The 23,114-nt window shown below is 45.9% G+C and overlaps 2 protein-coding genes across 5 annotated transcripts in view; one reads left to right on the plus strand and one right to left on the minus strand.

The window, feature by feature from the left end:
* gins3 (GINS complex subunit 3) overlaps positions 1-8,820 on the minus strand; it is a 14,947-nt gene extending 6,127 nt beyond the window's left edge. The window contains exons 1-2 of the mRNA XM_070897807.1: positions 8,290-8,820; positions 1,076-1,309 (exon numbers count right to left, since the gene is read on the minus strand). Coding sequence (XP_070753908.1) covers positions 1,076-1,309; positions 8,290-8,460 — 405 coding nt within the window. The 5' untranslated portion in view covers positions 8,461-8,820. The remainder of the gene's footprint in view (positions 1-1,075; positions 1,310-8,289) is intronic.
* The window catches only part of LOC139278726 (diacylglycerol O-acyltransferase 1-like), a 247,479-nt gene continuing 233,157 nt past the window's right edge, over positions 8,793-23,114 (plus strand). For 3 of the 4 annotated variants that reach the window (XM_070897803.1, XM_070897804.1, XM_070897805.1), the window contains exon 1: positions 8,793-9,091. In XM_070897803.1, the coding sequence (XP_070753904.1) occupies positions 8,943-9,091 (149 nt within the window). In that variant the 5' untranslated portion in view covers positions 8,793-8,942. Of the gene's footprint in view, positions 9,092-9,184; positions 9,209-23,114 lie in introns of those variants that run through there. The other variant, XM_070897806.1, reaches the window with a different exon arrangement.

Genomic DNA, 23,114 nt, shown 5'->3' on the forward strand with positions numbered 1-23,114 from the left:
CTCCTTCCCCCCCCCCCCCCCTCTCTCTCTCTCTCTCTCCCCCCCCCCTCTCTCTCTCTCTCCCCCCCCCTCTCTCTCTCTCTCTCTCTCCCCCCCCTCTCTCTCTCTCCTCTCCCCCTCTCTCTCTCTCCCCCCCCCCCCCCCTCTCTCTCTCTCCCTCCCCCCCCCCCTCTCTCTCTCCCCCCCCCCCCTCTCTCTCTCTCTCTCTCCCCCCCCCCTCTCTCTCTCTCCCCCCCCCCCCTCTCTCTCTCTCTCTCTCCCCCCCCCTCTCTCTCTCTCTCTCCCCCCCCCCCCTCTCTCCCTCTCTCTCTCCCCCCCCCCCTCCTCCTCTCTCCCCCCCCTCTCTCTCTCTCCCCCCCCCCTCTCTCTCTCTCCCCCCCTCTCTCTCTCTCCCCCCCTCTCTCTCTCTCCCCCCCTCTCTCTCTCTCCCCCCCTCTCTCTCTCTCCCCCCCTCTCTCTCTCCCCCCCTCTCTCTCTCTCTCCCCCCTCTCTCCCCCTCCCCCCCCCCCCCCTCCCCTCCCCCTCCCCCCTAATTTGTAACCTGCGCCTGATTTTTTTTAATGTGTAGAACAGGTTTTTTTCAGTTCTACAAAAATCTTCACTCGCTCCATTCTAACTTAGTTTGGAGTACGTTTTCACTGTGGAAACTTTGAAATCAGGCGTCAGTGGCCGGACACGCCCCCTTTTGAAGAAAAAATTCTGTTCCAAAGTAGAACTGTTCTACCTGACTAGAACTGCAAAGAAAAATGTGGAGAATTGCGATTTCTAAGATAGTCCGTTCTCCACCAGTTGCTCCTAAAAATCAGGCACAAATCATGTGGAAACTTGGGCCCCTATTTTCTATGCCTCTACACTTGTTTAAAATCTGTTGCATCTCTAACGTTTTCCAATTCTGACGAAGGATCATCAACCTGAAACTTTAACTCTGCTTCTCTCTCCACAGATGCTGCCTGACCCGAGTATTTCCAGCATTTTCTATTTTTATTTCAGAATTGCAGTATTGGAAGTATTTTGCTTTTGTCCAAATAGCCTTTAATAAATGACACCCTGAAATGCAGTAAACTGGGACACTCACCTGTAGGATGGTCTGAGCAATCTCGGTGTTCTCTGGATTATTAAAATGCAACAGCTGCGTTCCAAACCCATAATAATACGGCCCCATTTTGTGCAGGTCCACTACCTTTGCATCGGCACTGAAAATAGTCCGCCAGCCACCTTTATACACCTTTGGAGTGCTGGCAGAGACAATGCGGCGTTTGGGATCACACAGCCCTTTGGCCATCCAAAGAGGTAGTTCCATCTTTGTACCCTTTTGGAACAAGAACATGAAATGAAAATCCAGCTAACAATGAGACACACAACTGCTACTCAATTAGAAACCGAGTACAGCTGACAATTCCCAGCATGGAAGGAGTCTGGGTTTCCCATCATTTACTGAAACAAAAGACACAACAAGGAACAAGGAAGGATTTATAGAACTCCTTTCTTACTTTAGGATGTCCCAGAGCATTTCATAGCCAATAAAGAACATTAGAAATATTGTAATGTTGGTAAACGTGGCAACCAATTTGATCCCACATGTGGCAATGAGACAATTGATCAGAAACACCAGAAATCTGGCCCTTCAATTATTACTGTGAAACTTTTATGTCCGTCCAGGACACGGCCTCAGTTTAATGTCTCATCGAAATTTGGCATCTTCAACAGTGCAGCACTGAATTGTCAGTCTAGATTATGTGCTCAAGTCTCTGGACTGAGGCCGAAACCTACAACCTCCTAACTCAAGAGGTGAGAGTGTTACTGTGGAGCCAAAACTTTCCAGGGGTTCAAAGTTGCATTTTAAGTTACAAAGCCATTTGTTTAATTGTGACAGGAAGTGAGACAGTTTGAGTTCTGTTGGCCAAAATGCTGTAAAACATCATTAAACACACAAGTGAGTGCGGGGAAAAAAAGATTTTCTGTTTTTCTAGACTCCAATTCAATTTTTGGCACATTTTTTATAATTGCAGAAGCATTTCAAGAAGCAATTCTGTAATAGCAACTTAGGTCTCATGTGCTGCACAAACCATGTTTTTTTTTACTTAATAGGGAGAGCTGTTTCCTAAGTACAAGATTAACAGTACATGCAGATATTTTGATGCCACAATTTGTGACAGTGGATCTGCCCACTGCACCTTCCTCATTTGCTTAAAACATGTCCAGGACAGCAATTTGTCATCATTTTGTCAGCCTATCAACTAGAACACAAGGTTACCTCTACCTTTAAGCTCCATTTGTGGTGGCATGCACAGCCTCTGAAAGGGGCAGTGCCACCTCATATGTACTTATTGGTTCACTAGTGACAGTGAAGCAATTTCACTGTCGCACTGGATAATTTCAGACAGGTGGCAATAGACAAGAATCTCCACCTTTCGTAGTTTTGACTTTTCAGGTGCTTAAAATTCCACTGTTAATGATTCAAATTCATTTGCTTAATTGTGACAAGATTTAATGTGCAGTTATAGAGCACCTTTAAACATCACAAGGTTCTAAACAGAAGATACAGCTGTTAAGGCTAGGTCAATTGAAAATTTCAAAACTGAATTTGATATTTATGTTAGGCATGGGTATTAAAGGCAGCTACCGTCCTTTCACTAAGCTGGCTAAATTTCCGAAAAAAGCCCGACAGTACAGACGGCGACCTTTACACAAGGAACCAAGGTGGGTAGATGGAGTTAAGGAACAGATCAGCCATGATCAAGTTGAATGGCAAAACAGGCTTGAGGGGGTGAATGGCCTACTCCTAGATGTAGAATTAGACACCAAGTAACACACCAAAAGTAGGAGAGATGACGGGGAGCAGGGTTTTAAAATGGGGACAAGAAGAAGCCATGGAGATGGGCTTTGAGAAAGTGTTCCAGAGTGCAGCACCCAAACTATTGAAAGATCTGCACTGGTGGTGGATGGAGAGAGTAGGGATACAAAAGAGACCAGAAGACATGCACTGCCATGTAGCGCTGGAGGAGGGTGCAGAGGTCATGCAGGGATTTGTACACACGGTCAAGTTTGGGCTTAGCGGTAACACTCTCACCTGAGTTAGAAGGCTTTGGGTTTAAACCCCAGTCCAAAGTTTGAGTGCACGATGTGTACTGACACTTCAGTCTGTGGAGTCAGTGTGTTTTGCAGTTTTGCACAGGGTAATTTGGAACGGAAGCTCGTCAGCCTCGGTGAGTCAGGTACGCTCGTTTTGTTAGAGGCAGCACCGCACAATGTATTCATCCTCTACCAAGGTGAGCTGTGAAACCCACTACCTTTCTTTAAGGCAACTTAATTGCCGCTCTTTCCTGGGGCCAATTAGAAATCAACAGGAAATAAAAAGAGGAACTGTAGGATATCCTTATTAGGCTGGACATTGTGTTAGGGAAATTGATGGGATTAAAGGCCGATAAATTCCTGGGGCCTGATAGTCTGCATCCCAGAGTACTTAAGGAAGTTGCCCTTGAAATAGTGGATGCATTGGTGATCATTTTCCAACAGTCTTATCGACTCTGGACCAGTTCCTATGGACTGGAGGCTAGCTAATGTAACACCATTTTTTTTTTTTTTTAAAAAGGAGGGAGAGGGAAAACGGGGAATTATAGACCTGTAGTGAGGAAAATGTTGGAATCAATTATTAAAGATGAAATAGCAGCGCATTTGGAAAGCAGTGACAGGATCGGTCCAAGTCAGCATGGATTTATGAAAGGGAAATGCTGCTTGATGAGATGAGGAGAAACTTCTTCACTCAGAGAATTGTTCAGCTGTGGAACTCCCTTCCGCAGAGAGTTGTTGATGCCAGTTCATTGGATATATTCAAAAGGGAGTTAGATATGGCCCTTACAGCTAAGGGATCAAGGGGTATGGAGAGAAAGCAGGAAAGGGGTACTGAGGTGAATGATCAGCCATGATCTTATTGAATGGTGGTGCAGGCTTGAAGGGCTGAATGACCTACTCCTGCACCTATTTTCTATGTTTCTATGAAAGGCGCTATAAAATGTGTTACATAGAAACAGAGAAAATAGATGCAGGAGCAGGCCATTCGACCCTTAGCCTGCACCACCATTCAATATGATCATGCAACTTCAGTACCCCACTCCTGCCTTCTCTCCATACTCCCTGATCCCTTTAGCCGCAAGGGCCACATCTAACTCCCTTTTGAATATATCCAATGAACTGGACTCAACAACTTTCTGTGGTAGAGAATTCCATAGGTTCACAATTCTCGGTGAAAAAGTTTCTCCTCATCTCGGTCCTATATGGCTTACCCCTTATCCTTAGACTGTGACCCCTGGGTCTGGACATCCCCAACATCGGGAACATTCTTCCTGCATCTAACCTGTCCAATCCTGTCAGAATTTTATACGCTTCGATGATATCCCCTCTCATTCTTCTAAATTCCAGTGAATACAAGCCTAGTCGATCCAGCCATCCTGGGAATCAGTCTGGTGAACCTTTGCTGCACTCCCTCAATAGCATGAATGTCCTTCCTCAGATTAGGAGACCAAAACTGCACACAATACTTAAGGTGTGCTCTCACCAAGGCCCTGTACAACTGCAGCAAGACCTCCCTGCTCCTATACTCAAATCCTCTCGCTATGAAGGCCAACATGACATTTGCTTTCTTAACTGCCTGCTGTACCAGCATGTCTACTTTCAATGACTGATGTACCATGACACCCAGGTCTCGTTGCACCTCCCCTTTTACTAATCTGTCAAAATTCAGATAATAATCTGCCTTCCTGTTTTTGCCACCAAAGTTTATAATCTCACACTTATCCACATTATACTGCATCTGCCATGCATTTGTCCACTCACCTAATCTGTCCAAGTCATCCTGCAGCCTCTTGGCATCCTCCTCACAGCTCACACTGCCACCTGCAAACTTGGATATATTACATTCAATTCCTTCATTAATATATATTGTAAATAGCTGGGGTCCCAGCACTGAACCTTGCGGAACCCCACTAGTCACTGCCTGCCATTCTGAAAAGGACCCGTTTATTCCCACTCTTTGCTTCCTGTCTGCCAACCAGTTCGCTATCCACGTCAATACATTACCCCCAATCCCATGCGCATTAATTTTGCACACTAATCTTTTGTGTGGGACCTTGTCAAAAGCCTTTTGAAAGTCCAAAATACACCACATCCACTGGTTCTCCTTTATCCACTCTACTAGTTACATCCTCAAAAAATTCTAGAAGATTTGTCAAGCATGATTTCCCTTTCATAAATCCATGCTGACTTGGACCGATCCAGTCACTGCTTTCCAAATGCACTGCTATTATATCTTTAATAATTGATTCCAGCATTTTCCTCACTACCAATGTCTGGCTAACCGGTCTATAATTCCCTGTTTTCTCTCTCCCTCCTTTTAAAAAAGTTACATTAGATACCCTCCAACCCATAGGAACTGATTCAGAGTCCATGGAATGTTGGAAAATGACCACCAATGCATCTACTATTTCTAGGGCCACTTCCTTAAGTGCTCTGGGATGCAGACTACAAGGCCCTGGGGATTTATCGGCCTTCAATCCCATCAATTTCCCGAACATCATTTCCTGACTAATAAGGATTTCCCTCAGTTCCTCCTTCTCGCTAGACCCTCGGTCTCCTAGTATTTTCGAGAGGTTATTTGTGTCTTCCTTAGTGAAGACAGAACCAAAGTATTTGTTCAATTGGTCTGCCATTATGAATTCACCTGATTCTGACTGCAAGAGACCTACATTAGTCTTCACTAATCTTTTGCTCTTCACATATCTATAGAAGCTTTTGCAGTCAGTTTTTATGTTCCCTGCAAGCTTACTCTCATACTCTATATTTTCCCCCTCCTAATTAAACTCTTTGTCCTCTGCAGAATTCTAAATTTCTCCCAACCCTCAGGTTTTCTGCTTTTTCTGGCTAATTTATATGCCTCTTTCTTGGATTGAACATTATCCCTAATTTTCCTTGTTAGCCACGGTTGAGCCACCTACCCCATTTTATTTTTACATCGGACAGGGATGTACAATTGTTGTAGTTCATCCATGTGATCTTTAAATGTCTGCCATTGCCTATCTACCGTTAACCCTTTAAGTATTGTGTTGTTTCTTTGAAGTCACAGGAAGCCAATGGAAATCAATGCAGACAAGAATGATGGGAGCAGGATAAGATGAGGGTGGCAAAAATTTAGATGAGTTGGAAGTGAGTGATAAGAAGACTCGCAATCCATGGAACACGTAGCAACATGCAGATGGCTCTGACCTCAAGTGTTCACCTACCCCAATCACTACCCTGCAGTCATGGCTGAGGTGGAAGAAAGAGAGATAAAATTAACTTGTATTTATAAAATGCCTTTGACGTAGTAAAGCATCTTACAGGAGTGTTACCAAACAAAATTTGTCACTGAGCCATGTGGAAAGACTTGCATTTATATAGCGCCTTTCACAACCACCAGACGGCTCAGAGCACTTTACAACCAATGAAGTACTTTTAGAGTGGTCACTGTTGCAATGTGGGAAACTCGGCTGCCAATTTGCACACAGCAAGCTCCCACAAACAGCAATGTGATAATGATCAGATAATTTGTTTTAGTGATGTTGATATAAGGAGATATTAGCACAGATGGTTAAAGCGGTTGGTTTTCAGGAGTGTCTTATAGGAAGAGAGGTAGAGGTGGAGGGGTTTAAGGGAGGGAATTCCAGAGCTTAGGGCCTTGGTTGCTGAAAGCAGGGCCATCAATGGTGGTGCAATTAAAATCAGGGATGCTCAAAAGGCCAGAATTGGAGCAGCGCAGATTTCTCAGTGGGTTGTGGAACTGGAGGAGGTTACAGAAATAGGGAGGGGCGAAGCCATTTGACTACTCGGGTATTACACAAGACTTCACTGAAGCTAAAGCATGAAAAGCTCATTTCTAAGTTGCCACATTGAAATAACATCAGCATTTTAAGACCTTAATAATCATTGGATGACTTTTACTTGTGTTACCTATTGCTCTTCATTTTGTCACCTATTTTTATATTACCTGTTGCAAACATGCCTTTCCACCAAGTAGCAGTGCGGATTTGACTCAAGATTAAGTAGATACAAGTCTAGTAAAATGTAGGGTCCGCAAGCGGAGCTTTTGCATGAGGTATCAGCAAGGCTTTAGTCATTTGTCCATCTCCTGTTTCCATTCAAGCACTTAACAGGTTTCTTACTGTATGTGTTTTTCCGCTCCCCTCTCCAGTTTGTCCTATTCCTTTTCAAACACTCTATCTTCATCCGCAAGTGTGACCCTGAGCTTTCAGTCACTAATTCTCCACTGCATTCGCACTCTGACCTCTCTGTTCTTGGTCTCCTACACTGTTCCAACGAAGCTCAATGCAAGCTTGAGGAACAGCACCTCCTCTTTCGTTTAGGCACTTTACAGCCTTCTGGACTCAACATAGAGTTCAAAAATTTCAGAGCATAACCGCTGCCAATCTTTGGCTGGCTCCCTCCACTCCCCCTGCCCTTCCCTCTCAGAACCTGTTTCTTTTTTTCTTCTTGTCTCTAATGGCAGTTGGTCATAATCCCACCATTCACACCCTAATCGACTAATGTTTGAATTTGGGCCATCATCCCTGTTGTCTCTCTTATTTCTCTTGTCTGCCAACCTATCACAGTCCTTCCCTTTTGTTCTTTCTTACCCTCCCCTTTCAGTGTTTGTTAAGAATCTGTTCTTTACGAACACTCTCCAGTTCTGACGAAGCGTCATCCACCCGAAACGTTAACTCTGCTTTCTCTCCACAGATGCTGCCTGACCTGCGGAAATTTCCAGCATTTTCTGTTTTTACTCTTCATCTATATTTTACAGTTCTGATGAAGATTCCTCACCAAAATATTAACCTTTCAGGTGGCTATTTTAATTGACGAACAAGAGTGTCACTGGTGGTAAAAACAGATGTACAAGTGCTTCCTAGTGAATACCACCAACTACTATAAATAACTCAAAGTCTAATCTAATTATAAATAAAATTTATAAACTCGCAAATCATAATATTACGTTAATATTACTGTTTTATATATTACGTGCGTCTACCAGACACCCGCAGCTGAGGGAAGGTACTGTGTGTTACTAACAGTTTCTGTTCTATATTTCTGGTGCTGGACTCTAATTGAAACATCCATCCAATCCACACTGCTTTCCTTCGGTTAGCTGACAGGGCCTTTCGGAGTCCCCGGGGGAGCGGCCAGTATTTGTATTTATGCGAAGCGATCCCTTCTCCTTCCCGGCGTATACGCACTGCACAGCGGCCGGGGCCGCTTGCTCACCTCAGGGATGAGATCGGCCTCGCTGCTCTTGTCCAGGAAGCCGAGGCGCGGCAGCACCATCTCGGTACGACACGGGATCTTCTCCTGGGACATCAGGATGTCGTCCAGGCTGAAGAAGTTTTCCTCCAGCCCTCCCGAGGGCACCAGCATGTAGGATTCGGAGCGCGGCATCGGGAACCCTACGAGCTCAGTGAGCGGAGAGGAAAGCAGGCCTGGACTGCCGGAAGCAGGCCCGCTGTTCAAACCTTCCGCCCAACCGGCGAGGCGGCGGCAGCCGAGCACCGATATCGCGCACGCGCGACAACAACACACGCCGAACGATCGATTTGGCTGCTGTCGTTTAAATCGTAATTTATTTAAATGTCTCGGGAGATAAGCTTGCAACGTTTGCGATGTTATTATGATTAATAAATTACCATGGCGTTTAATACAACACTCTCACTCATACACCTCTGACGTAATGTAAGGTTGATGACGCCATGCGCAGTGTGGATGACGTCAGTGAACGCGCGCGCCTTCCCGCCGTGGCGCGCGGCAGGCGGACGGTTGACTTTTTGAAAAGGCAACGCGCGAGCTTGAGGCAGCGCAGGAAGGTGCGAGGGCGGGGCAGCAGGCGGAGGATAGCAACTGGACGACAACCACAATACAAGAGAATGGCGGGCCAGTCGGAGCTTCCTGACGTGTCGCCAACGTTTAGGAAGAAGAGTTCGCCGAAATTCTCAAACATCCGCACCAGGCCTCAAACCACCGAGCGGTCCAAGTTCTACGAGGACCTGGTGGAGGAGATGCGCAGGAAGATGTGGTCAGTGCGCAAGGGGCAGCGTTCGCACCTCGGGCAAGGCCCAGTCGCGCATGCGCACTGTTAGCAGTGCCATACAACCAAGCAGTGGCAGTCAATGTATTCAAAGTTGCATCAAATGTAAACAATGCTCAGCCAACTGCTACTTATACGGTGAAGTTATATTTTCAATAGATTAACGCATTGGGAAACAGCACTACAAACTTTGCTGAAAAATTGCACAAAGAATAAACCATTAAATATTTTTCTTTGGGATAACTGATCAGCTTAATAGTGAGATCATATAAACTTACAGCACAGAAGGAGGCCATTTGGCCGTCGTGCTCTTTGAAAGAGCAGTCGTGATTAGTCGTACACCCCAGCGTTTTGTCCATAACCCTGTAAATTCATCACCTTCAGGTACCTGTCCAACATTCTTTTAAAATTATTTATAGAATCAACTTTCACCACCTTTTCAGGTGGAGCATTTCAAATCTCAGTAACAACTCAGTGAAAAAAATTCTCCTCATCTTCCCTCTAGAAAGGCAACAGTATAAATACAATCTGATGATCTAGATGTACAGGTACATATAACTCTTGGTCATTCCAGTGCAGGCAGACCCAAGAGTTCTCACGTCATAGTATAAAGGCACATTGCAGTAACAATGTGGATTGTCCTCTCCGCTGTCACTGGGCATCTTGTCAAACACTGAACAATTGTTGATCATTGGAGGTGGCCAAATGGTGTTGAGTGCAGCTCGAGAATGTATCCAGAGTGAATTGGTTAGTGCCGTAAACACACAGCAGCCAGTCAGTATCTGAAAGAGAAAAGATCGGTTAATGTATCAGCGGGTTTGTTCTTTTCTTCTCTCAACACTTGCTTTAATCCAGTCAGTTTGCCAAATTAGATTGCTAAACATTGGGAACAGTAACACAGTGGTTATATTACTGGACCAGTAATCCCGAGGCCTGGATTAATGATCCGGAGACATGAGTACAAATCCCACCACGGCAGCTGGGGAATTTAAATTCAGTTAAACAAATAAATCTGGAATTAAAACGTTAAATCAGTAATGATCACCATGAAACTACCGGATTGTCATAAAACCTAATCTGGTTCACTAATGCCCTTTAGGGAAGGAAACCTGCCGCCCTTACCCAGTCTGGCCTATGTGTGACTCCAGACCCACAGCAATGTGATTGACTCTTCACTGCCCTCTGAAATGGCTCAGCGAGACACTCAGTTGTCACCACACGGACTGCAGCATTGAAGAAAACGGCTCACCACCACCTTCTCACGGGCAACTGGGGAGGGGCAATAAATGCCGGCCTTGCCAGCGACGCCCACATCCCGTGAATTAATTTTTTTGAAACAGTTCTAAACCTGGCCAGGACAGAATGTGAATGTTTGAGGAGTGGGGTCATTAGCATTAGCTAGGCACTTACAGCCAGGGCAGCTTGTAACCATAGTTCCTGAACAGAATTGTGCCATGTGTGATCTGTGTCAAATATTAATGCTTGCGTAGCACTTACTCTGAGCTAAAGAACTGTTTGTCTCTCTCCCCCCCCCCCAACCCGGCCCCCCCCCACCCTCTGCCAGTTGGAAGTAATGCTTTGAATGTGCCCAATTGAGCAATGCCAGGTAAGAGATTTAAGGTTTGTCACTGTGTCAACTTAAGGGTCCTTGATGACCCAGTCAGTGCCATACTGACATATTTGTCTTTACTACTAACCTTTGATGGAACTGGAGAGATATCGACTGTGACGCCAACAGTTTTGGCAATAGACTGTTTAGAGGAGCCGATCCCAAAAACTGCCCCAAAGTTAATGCAGCCCCTTTGATCTGCTGGAGTATTTTCCCATGAATTGTTCTCATATTGATTACCAAAATAATTGGTGACATAGCCTGACAATCTTTGAATGGTGGGGGGCAATTTTATACTGAGCCGCCCTACCCCACAGGGAACTGCCGGGATGGATGGATGGATGGGGGGCCAGCACTGACTTTACAGCCCGGAGTCAGTATCGGGAGTGGGGTAATACTGGCGTCCCATCCCATCCCGTGGTGATTCCTGCCCGGCGAGTTTGGTAAAAGTGATACCCCTCACCCCCGGGTCTCTGTGTGGCAGCCTCTTAAGGGGTTTTAATTTCTCCAATCTCCCTGCGCACGGTTTCAGCAGGTCCCCCAAGTCAGGGGGGTCCCCCGTTACTGGCTGATGCTTGGCAGTGCTTACGGTCTTGTATGCATTGTCGCCATCGGGTTAATTAAGATCTGGTCAGTTACAAGCGATCTGTAAAGATGCAATGGACTTTCCTGAATTTGTAAAGGCACCTAGTTAATACGCAGCGAGGGTGTTACCATTCATCTGGACTTGGTTGGCTGTGAGGACAAGTGTACCCACTGTAGCCGAACTCTCTCCTCCTGCTCCAGGCCAAGCAATGGAAGATACGTTCAGGAAAGGGGTACTGAGGGAATGATCAGCCATGATCTTATTGAATGGCAGTGCAGGCTCGAAGGGCCGAATGGCCTACTCCTGCACCTATTTTCTATGTTTCTATTAGATCCATTGCCAATGATTTTTAATCGAGACCTCTAGTTATTGATTCACTCACCAGAGGGAATAATTTTTCTCTATCTACTCTAAACCTCTCATCTAAAAACCTCCGAAGGTCATTTCTTAACCTCTCTGTTCCAAGGAGAACAGTCTTAACTTTTCCAGTCTCTCCTCTTAACTGAAGTCCCTCATTTCTGGTAGCATCCTGGTAAACCTCCTCTGTATCCTATCTTATCGCACTGTGAACTGTGACATTTTTTATATTTATTCGTTCATGGGATGTGGGAGTCGCTGGCAAGGCCAGCATTTATTGCCCATCCCTAATTGTCACCTTCTTGAACTACTGTTTTTTGTAGCGCTTTGGTACAACTTAGTCCAGCATTGGAGACTGCTGGGAGTGACGACACTTTGAAGGAGTGCAGTCCAAACCATGGCACCAATGGGCAACGGACTGCATGGGGGCGGTGGGGGGTGGACAGCAAAGCATAAAAATGTAGTAGTTGGAGGAGATTCCATAGTTAGGGGGACAGTCAGGCGTTTCTGTAACTGTCACCATGAGTCCCGCATGGTGTGTTGCCTCCCTGGTGCCAGGGTAAAGGACATCACGGAGAGGGTGCAGAATATTCTGCACGGGGAAGGGAGTGAGCCAGAAGTTGTGGTATACGTTGGTACCAATGACATGGGGCCCAAGTTTCCACATGATTTGCGCCTGATTTTTAGGAGCAACTGGTGGAGAACGGACTATCTTAGAAATCGCAATTCTCCACATTTTTTTTTCTGCAGTTCTAGTCAGGTAGAACAGTTCTACTTTGGAACAGAATTTTTTCTTCAAAAGGGGGCGTGTCCGGCCACTGACGCCTGATTTGAAAGTTTCCACAGTGAAAACGTACTCCAAACTAACTTAGAATGGAGCAAGTGAAGATTTTTGTAGAACTGAAAAAACCTGTTCTACACATTAAAAAATCAGGCGCAGGTTACAAATTAGGCGTCCAGAACGAGGGGGGGAGGGAACTCATTAAATTCTACACTAAATCCTTATTTATACTTCTACAAATATTATACAAATAAATCCAACCTGAATAAACATTTATAAGCAAAGAAAAGATTAAATAAACCATCTTCCTACCTGTGTGAAAGTGCTTCAGGCACAGAGAATTCTGCAGGCGTTCGTTCCCGCGGGGGGGAGGGGGGGGGGAGAAGGGAACAGCCGTTTCGTTCCCGCGGAGGGGAGGGGGGAGAAGGGAACAGCCGTTTCGTTCCCGCGGAGGGGAGGGGGGGGGAATTGAACAGCCGTTTCGTTCCCGCGGAGGGGAGGGGGGGGGAATTGAACAGCCGTTTCGTTCCCGCGGAGGGGAGGGGGGGGAGTTAAACAGCCGTTTCGTTCCCGCGGAGGGGTGGGGGGGGAGTTAAACAGCCGTTTCGTTCCCGCGGAGGGGAGGGGGGGAAGGGAACAGCCATTTCGTTCCCGCGGGGGAGGGGGAAAGGAGACAGTGAGAAGGCTGCAAGTGCTAATGTGCTTTTATTAAAAAAATGTTCAAAAATTAAACAGCTACAAAGAACTACAAAAATGGCCGAGTGGCAATGTTTTTTTCACGCTGAGCATGCGCGAACGCTCCAACGCGCACGCGCAGCGTTGTCGGCAGGAAAAAAAACTAATTTAAATAGTTCCCGCCCCCTCCCACTTACAAAATCGGCGCGAGTGTAGGCTCCGCCCCCCCTGGGCGCCGCGCCAGGCAGACAAGGAGTTGCAGAACGTTCCAGAATTGCGAGGTTTTTTTTAGGCGCCGTTTTAGGCGCGAAAAACGGGCGCCCAGCTCGGAGGGGCGCCCGTTTTTTATCGTGTGGAAACTTGGGCCCATAGAGAGGGCAAGTATGGAGATCCTATGGTCAGACTTTCAGGAGCTAGGGAGGAAGTTAAAAAGTAGGATCTCGAAGATAGTAATCTCTGGATTACTCCCAGTGCCACGGACCAGCGAGAGTAGAAATAGGGCAATAGGGAGGATCAATGCGTGGCTTGAGGTGTGATGCAGGAGGATGGGCTTCAGATTCTTGGGGCATTGGGACCAATTCTGGGGCAGGAGGCATCTATTCAAAAGAGACGGGTTGCACCTCAACTGGACTGGGACCAATGTTCTCATGGGGAGGTTCATTATTGTGGTTGGGGAGGGTTTAAACTAAATAGGCAGAGGGGTGGGCACCAGCATATAGAAGTAGAAAAGAGGCATAGGGTGCATAAAAGAGTGAGAGTGTTGGATAGTACTAGAGAAATAAGTAGTACCATCTTCAAGAGGAGCAGACTGACAGGGTTAGAATGCATGTCTGTAAATGCACAAACTGTGGTGAATAAGGATGGTGAGCTACAAGCACAATTAGATGTGTGGGAATATGATGTGGTGGCAATAACGGAAACGTGGCTTAAAAATGCCGAGGACTGGATACAAAGTGTTCAGAAAAGATTGGGAGGAAAAAAAAGAGGTGGGATGGCAGTACTGATTAAGGAAGACATTGTAGTGTTGGAAAGAGAGAATGTCCTTGAGGGAGCAAGGACAGAATCCATTTGGTTAGAGTTGAGAAGCAAAAAGGGCATGATCATGCTATTGGGGGTATTCTACAGGCCTCCAAATGGTGAGAGAGAGAGATAGAGGAGCAAATTAGCAGGGAAATCACTGCGATGTGCAAGAACTATAGAATGGTGATATTGGGGGACTTTAATTATCCAAATATCGATTCGGTTAATGTTAGAGTAAAGGGAAAGGTGGGGGAGAAATTTCTGAAACGTGTTCAGGAGAATCTCCTGGATCAGTATGTTCTCAGTCCAACTAGGAAGGAGTCACTGCTGGATCTGGTGCTGGGGAATGCAATACGCCATTTGGACCTAGTGTCTATGGAAGAACACTTTAGTAAAAGTGATCATTGTATCATAAGGTTTAGATTAGTAATGGAGAAGAGCAAGGAACAATTTAAAGTGAAACTTCTAAATTGGAAGAGGGCTAAATTCAATGGGCTGAGAGGGGATCTAGCCAGGGTAAAATAGAACCAAGGATTGACAGGAAAAACTGTAATGGAACAATGGGTGATCTTTAAGGAGGAGATGTTTCAGGTACAGACTAGATACATTCCAAGACGAGGGAGAGGTAGGAGAACCAAAGCCAGGGTTCCTTGGATGACGAGGGAGATAGAGAATATGTGCACCTATTTTCTATGTTTCTATGTTTCTATGAGACAAAAAAAGAAGGTTTATGATGCATGTCAGATGAATTCTTCAAGCGAGAACCAGGCCAAATATAATAAGTTGAGTGTGGAAGTGAAGAGGAAAATAAGACTGGCAAAGAGAGAATATGAGAATAGAATGGCGGTTAACATAAAAGGCAACCCAAAAATCTTCTACCGGCATGTAAGTAGTAAGCGGGTAGTAAGAGGCCTATTAGGGACAAAGAAGGTGATATATGCTCAGAGGTGTAGGGCTTGCCATAATCTTCCAATCTTCCCTAGATGCAGGGGAAGTGCCAGAGGAGTGGAATGTGGCAAATATGACACCCTTGTTCAAGAAAGGATGAAACGACATTCCTATTAACTACAGGCCGTTCAGTTTAACATCACTGATAGGTATGGTTTTAGAAATAATAATCAGTGAAAAAATTAACAGGCACTTGGAGAGGTTTAAGTTAATTAAGGGGAGCCAGCATTGATTTGTAAAAGGCAGATTGTGTTTGACTAGTCTAATTTAATTTTTTGATGCAGTAACAGAGAGGGTTGATGAAGGGAATGCAGTGGATGTTGTCTATATGGATTTTAGGAAGGCGTTTGACAAGGTGCCACGTAAAAGGCTGGTTAACAAAATTGAGACTCATGGAATGGGAGGGTCAGTGTCAGCTTGGATAAGAAATTGGCTTAAGGACAGAAAACAGCGAGTCATGGTGAATGGTTGTTTTATGGGGCCCAAAATTGCCCAGGAGTTGTGTCATATTTTTTGAGCAACTTGATTTTTCTGGAGTATTTTAAAAATCCTCATTTTTCACATTCAATTTGCGCCAGTGTAAGTGAGTTAGTTACGATTTTTTTAGTTTAGTTTTGTTTTGTTCAAAAGGGGGCGTTAACAACCACCTACGCCCGGTTTGGCCATTTAAGCCAGTTTGGACAGCTAATAGTTGTTCCAAACTAACTTAGGCCAGCGTATGTGACCATTTGTGGCCGCACAGAAAACCGTTGCGGAGAGTTAAGAAATCAGCGCAGGTAGGTACTTAATGACTTGACTAAAGAATGTGAATAGGATCAAACAGCTATACAGGACTGACAAACTTCACAAAGTTAATTTACAATACAACAGAAGCAGTTATGGAAGCTTAAATTACAAAAATAAAAGAAGTAAAGAGACAAAACATTTACATAATTTTTTCAAAATATTCAAATATAAAATAGAAGTACCTCCTGCTCATAGGAAAGTATTTTCATCAACAGGGTTAAAGAAAGTCTTGAGTAAGCTCATTAAAATTATTGGCTACACAGTTATCACACCCTCCACCACCCACCACCCTCGCCCCATCAAAACTCTCCTCTCTTCTCCCCCCATCAAAACTCTCCTCTCTTCTCCACCCCCCTACCCGATCAAAACTCTGCCCCCCCCCCCCGCCACCCCACCCCCCCCCCCGATCAAACATCTGCCTACACCTCAGCGCGGGAAGGCAGCGGGCCGGCCTGTGCGGCAGGAAACTTGACAGATCGGAAAAGCTGGTTTTCGGCACATGTGCATTGCACGCCGAAAACCGGCTTTTGCGATGACTTCCTGGGTCCGTACACACTCCGTACAAACCTGGGGAGGCCGGGATTTCAAGGCCTTAGGGCTCAATTTTGGCCACTAGAGATTTCTGGCGTACTTACCAGAAGTGCGGGGTTTTCCATGCGTGGAAGTGCGGCAAAAATCTTCGGGACGATTTTGGCCGCTGTCCCGGGTCTTCTAGCTGCTGACATCGCGTGCCGACTGGGTCTGTGGGCGAAGCCAGCGTCCTGTGCTGGAAACTGCCGGGACGCTGGATATGCGCAAGAGGATTGGGGTTGCTGTGATCGCGCATGTGCAATAGAATCGGGTCAGTGGGTGAGTGAGAGAGCTGCAGTTTCAACTGACCGCGCATGCGCAGTAGAATCGGGCTGCCGTTAGTGGAGAAGTTAGGAAAATCAATAAGCACAACAACAATCGCTGCCCACCACCCCCACCCCCCCAGACAGAATCAAAAAGCAACATTGCAGCTTAATGTTTATCAGCGGATCTTCTGTTTTGTGTTAGAGAATTGAGTCGTTCCCCCCCCTTCAGCCTCCCGATACTTTGCCGCGTTTCTGCCGAGCCCAGTCAGCCTCTCCTCCCCCACCCCCTTCCCTTCAGCCTCCCGATGCGTCTTTGCTGGCCGTCCCTTTCCCAGGCCGAATGGCCTTCCGTACAGGTCAGCCCGCTGCCTTCCCCGGCCGAGTTCAATTCAAAGTAGGATTTACTACAATTATTTATTTGTTATTCAATTGTTTACCTGAGTTCTTTATTTTTATTAAGTTATTTCAACTTTTATTTGCAATGTTTGGTGCTTGGGTGCAGGTCCTTACTTACTTACCTGCGCCGATTTCTTAACTGCCTGCAAGGTTTTTCAGAGCTCGCCACATACGCTGACCTAAGTGGATTTGGAATAACTTTTAGCTGGCCAGAATTGCCTAAATGGCCAAAACTGGCGTAAGTGGCTGGGAACGCCCGCTTTTGAAAAAAAAATGGAACTAAAAAAAATCGTACCTAACTGAGTTACTCTGGAACAAGTTGATTGGGGAAAATGGCGTTTTTTAACTTACGCCAGAAAAACCAACTTACTCCAAAAAAATTGGAGCAAGTCATGGCCAAAATTGAGCCCTTAGTGTCCAGTTCTGGTCAGCACACTTTAGGAAGGATGTGAAGGTCCTTGAGAGAGTGTAGAGGAGATTTACCAGAATGGTTCCAGGGATGAGGGATTTTAGCTACAAGGTTAGGTTGGAGAAGCTGGGGTTGTTCTCCTTGGAGCAAAGGAGGTTGAGGGGAGATTTGCTAGATGTGTACAAGATTATGACAGGTTTAGATAAGGTAGACAGAGAAAAGCTGTTCCCATTAGCTTATGGTACAAGGACTAGGGGACACAGATTTAAGATTTTGGATAAAGGGAGAGGAAGAACTTTTTTACGCAGCGAGTGGTAATGATCTGGAACTCGCTGCCTATGAGGATGGTGGAAGCGGAGACGATCAATGATTTCAAAAAGAAATTGGATAGGCACTTGAACTTGCAGGGCTACGGGGATAGAACGGTGGAATGGGACTGACTCCATTTCTCTACAGAAAGCTAGCACGGACTCGATGGTTCAAATGGTTTCCTTCTGTGCCATAATGACTCTGAGTGGCTTGCTAGGCTATTTCAGAGGGCAGTTAGGAGTGGTTCTGGAGTCACATTTAGGCCTGACCGCGTAAGGATGGCAGATTTCCTTCCCTAAAGGACATTAGTGAAGCAGATGGATTTTTACAACAATCCAGTAGTTTCATGGTCATTACTGATACTAGCTTTTTTAGTGCAGATTTATTTAATTAACTGAATTTAAATTCTCTAACTGCCTTGGTGGGATTTGAACTCATGGCTTTTGGGTCATTAGATCATAGGGTATGGTAGCATTATGTATGGTGGTGGTTATGTTATTGGACTAGTAAACATAGAAACATAGAAAATAGGTGCAGGAGCAGGCCATTCAGCCCTTCTAGCCTGCACCGCCATTCAATGAGTTCATGGCTGAACATGAAACTTCAGTACCCCCTTCCTGCTTTCACGCCATACCCCTTGATCCCCCGAGTAGTAAGGACTTCATCTAACTCCCTTTTGAATATATTTAGTGAATTAAACCAGGGGCCTGGACTAATAATCTGGAGGCACGAGTTCAAATTCCACGGCAGATGGGGGAATTTAAATTCAGTTGATTAAATAAATCTGGAATCAAATAGCTAGCATCAGTAATGGTGACCAAACAACTTAACGGATTGTCGTAAAACATAAGATCATTAGAAATAGGAGCTGGATTAGGCCATTTGGCCCCTCGAGCCTGCTCCCCATTTAATATGATTATGGCTGATCTGATCATGGACTCAGGGCCACTTCCCTGCCCGCTCCCCATAACCCCTTATTACCTTATCGGTTAAGAAACTTACTGTGTTCCTGACACAGATAAGATTGCACACAGGGAGGTTAAAGTAACAGTGACCTCAGTCTTTATTAAAACACTCCAGAGTGAGGAACAGGCCTTCGGGGCCGGCTTATATACAGTGCTCCCAAGGGATGCTGGGATCCCTTCGGACTTCAGGGGATGCGCTCCCTGGTGGCAGAACATGGGAGTGCATGCTTTACAGATACACAACATCACTCCCCCACCAAAGTCAAATTGAAAACTATTTACAAGGTGAGGCGGTCGGGAGCCTTTCTTTCCCTGGTGGACCGCCTCGGTACAAATGTCTGTTCTGGTGTGTTGGCTGTGCCCTTGCTGGGCTGACTTGTTGTTGGCCCTGCAGGGCTGCTGGGTGAGCCTGGCCTTGCTGAGCTGTTGGGCGTGTTGGGTTCAATTTCCTGGTCTGGGGTGGTGTCGTTGATCCTTTGGGTGTGTGTTGTGGGCTCGAAAAAGGTGGTGTCTGCTGTGGGTTGTTCAGGGCAGTCTGTGAACCGCAGCCTCGTTTGGTCCAGATGCTTTCTGCAAATTTGTCCATTGTCTAGTTTGACTACAAACACCGTACTCCCTTCTTTAGCTATCACCGTGCCCGCAATCCTTATTGGGGCCATGTCCATAGTTTAGCACATACTCAGGGTCATTCAGATCAATTTGCCGTGACAGTGGCGCGAACATTTTGTTGCTGCCGCCTGCTCTCTACCTGATCATGCAGGTTGGGGTGAACCAGCAAGAGTCTGGTTTTAAGTGTCCTTTTCATGAGTAGCTCAGCCGGGGGCACCACTGTGAGCGAGTGGGGTCTCGGTCGGTAGCTGAGCAGTATTCGGGACAGACAGGTTTGGAGTGAGCCTTCTGTGACTCGTTTAAGGCTCTGTTTGATTGTTTATACTGCCCGCTCTGCCTGCCCATTGGAGGCTGGTTTAAACGGGGCCGAGGTGACATGTTTGATCCCATTGCGGGTCATGAATTCTTTAAATTCGGCACTCGTGAAACATGGCCCGTTGTCACTGACCAGTATGTCAGGCAGGCCGTGGGTGGCAAACATGGCCCTCAGGCTTTCAATGGTGGCGCTGGCGGTGCTTCCCAACATTATTTCACATTCAATCCATTTTGAAAAAGCATCCACCACCACCAGGAACATTTTACCGAGAAACCGGCCCGCATAGTCGACATGGATCCTCGACCATGGTCTGGAGGCCAGGGCCACAAACTTAGAGCACACACGCTGCATTGCCGTACACAGGCCTCTAAGTCAGAGTTGATACCGGGCCACCACACGTGTGATCTGGCTATCGCTTTCATCATTACTATACCCAGGTGTGTGCTGTGAAGATCCGAGATGAACGTCTCCCTGCCCTTTTTGGGTAGCACTATGCAGTTACCCGACAACAGGCAGTCTGCCTGAATGGACAGCTCGTCCTTCCGCCGTTGGAACAGCTTGATTAGCTCTTGCATTTCAACGGGGATGCTGGCCCAGCTCCCATGCAGTACACAGTTTTTTACTAGGGACAGCAGAGGATCTTGGCTGGTCCAAGTCCTAATCTGGTGAGCCGTGACAGGTGATTTATCATTTTCAAACACTTGCATGACCATCAACAAGTCTGCGGGCTGTGCCACCATCAACAAGTTTGCAGGCAGCGCCATTTCCACCCCTGTGGTGGGCAATGGTAGCCGACTGAGAGCATCTGCACAGTTCTCGGTGCCTGGCCTGTGGCGGATGGTATAGTTATACGCTGATAGTGCGAGTGCCCACCTTTGTATGCGGGCTGAGGCATTGGTATTTATCCCCTTGTTTTCAGCGAACAGGGATATGAGGGGCTTGTGATCAGTTTCCAGCTCAAATTTGAGGCCAAACAGGTACTAATACATTTTCTTTACCCCGAACACACATGCTAATGCCTCTTTCTCAATCATGATGTAGGCCCTCTCAACCTTAGACAAGCTCCTGGAGGCATAGGCGACAGGTTGCAACTTCCCCGCGACTTTAGCTTGTTGTAATACACACCCGACTCCGTATGACGATGCATCACATGCTAGCACAAGTCTTTTATATGGGTTATACAATACAAGCAGCTTGTTGGAGCATAAAATGTTTCTGGCTTTCTCAAAAGCAATTATTTGTTTTTTTTTCCCCATATCCAGTTCTCACCTTTACGCAATAACACATGTAAGAACATAAGAATTAGGAACAGGAATAGGCCATCTAGCCCCTCGAGCCTGCTCCGCCATTCAATAAGATCATGGCTGATCTGGCCGTGGACTCAGCTCCACTTACCCGCCCTCTCCCCGTAACCCTTAATTCCCTTATTGGTTAAAAATCTATCTATCTGTGACTTGAATACATTCAATGAGTTAGCCTCAACTGCTTCCTTGGGCAGAGAATTCCACAGATTCAAAACCCTCTGGGAGAAGAAATTCCTTCTCAACTCGGTTTTAAATTGGCTCCCCCGTATTTTGAGGCTGTGCCCCCAAGTTCTAGTCTTCCCTACCAGTGGAAACAACCTCTCTGCCTCTATCTTTCTCTCCCTTTCATGATTTTAAATGTTTCTATAAGATCACCCCTCATCCTTCTGAACTCCAACGAGTAAAGACCCAGTCTACTCAATCTATCACCATAAGGTAACCCCCTCATCTCCGGAATCAGCCTAGTGAATCGTCTCTGTACCCCCTCCAAAGCTAGTATATCCTTCCTTAAGTAAGGTGACCAAAACTGCACGCAGTACTCCAGGTGCGGCCTTACCAATACACTATACGGTTGCAGCAGGACCTCCCTGCTTTTGTACTCCATCCCTCTCGCAATGAAGGCCAACATTCCATTCGCCTTCCTGATTACCTGCTGCACCTGCAAACTAACTTTTTGGGATTCACTGTTCTTTCACCTAAAAGAGTTTCATGCACAAGGACCCCCAGGTCCCTCTGCACCTCAGCATGTTGTAATTTCTCCCATTCAAATAATATTCTCTTTTACTGTTTTTTTTCCCAAGGTGGATGACCTCACTCTTTCCGACATTGTATTCCATCTGCCAAACCTTAGCCCATTCGCTTAACCTATCCAAATCTCTTTGCAGCCTCTCTGTGTCCTCTACACAACCCGCTTTCCCACTAATCTTAGTGTCATCTGCAAATTTTGTTACACTACACTCTGTCCCCTCTTCCAGGTCATCTATGTATATTGTAAACAGTTGTGGTCCCAGCACCGATCCCTGTGGCACACCACTAACCACTGATTTCCAACCCGAAAAGGACCCATTTATCCCGACTCTCTGCTTTTTGTTCGCCAGCCAATTCTCTATCCATGCTAATACATTTCCTCTGACTCCGCGTACCTCTATCTTCTGCAGTAACCTTTTGTGTGGCACCTTATCGAATGCCTTTTGGAAATCTAAATACACCACATCCATCGGTACACCTCTATCCACCATGCTCGTTATATCCTCAAAGAATTCCAGTAAATTAGTTAAACATGATTTCCCCTTCATGAATCCATGCTGCGTCTGCTTGATTGCACTATTCCTATCTAGATGTCCCGCTATTTCTTCCTTAATGATAATTTCAAGCATTTTCCCCACTACAGATGTTAAACTAACCGGCCTATAGTTACCTGCCTTTTGTCTGCCCACTTTTTTAAACAGAGGCGTTACATTAGCTGCTTTCCAATCCGCTGGTATCTCCCCAGAGTCCAGAGAATTTTGGTAGATTATAACGAATGCATCTGCTATAACTTCCACCATCTCTTTTAATACCCTGGGATGCATTTCATCAGGACCAGGGGACTTGTCTACCTTGAGTCCCATTAGCCTGTCCAGCACTATCCCCCTAGTGATAGTGATTGTCTCAAGGTCCTCCCTTCCCACATTCCTGTGACCAGCAATTTCTGGCATGGTTTTTGTGTCTTCCACTGTGAAGACCGAAGCAAAACAATTGTTTAAGGTCTCAGCCATTTCCACATTTCCCATTATTAAATCCCCCTTCTCATCTTCTAAGGGACCAACATTTACTTTAGTCACTCTTTTCCGTTTTATATATCTGTAAAAGCTTTTACTATCTGTTTTTATGTTTTGCGCAAGTTTACCTTCGTAATCTATCTTTCCTTTATTGCTTTTTTAGTCATTCTTTGCTGTTGTTTAAAATTTTCCCCATCCTCTAGTTTCCCACTAACCTTGGCCACCTTATACACATTGGTCTTTGATTTGATACTCTCCTTTATTTCCTTGGTTATCCACGGCTGGTTATCCCTTCTCTTACCGCCCTTTTTTTTCACTGGAATATATTTTTGTTGCGCACTATGA

Source organism: Pristiophorus japonicus, chromosome 13 (genome assembly GCF_044704955.1).
Source record: "Pristiophorus japonicus isolate sPriJap1 chromosome 13, sPriJap1.hap1, whole genome shotgun sequence".
NCBI classification, from domain to species: Eukaryota; Metazoa; Chordata; class Chondrichthyes; family Pristiophoridae; genus Pristiophorus; species Pristiophorus japonicus.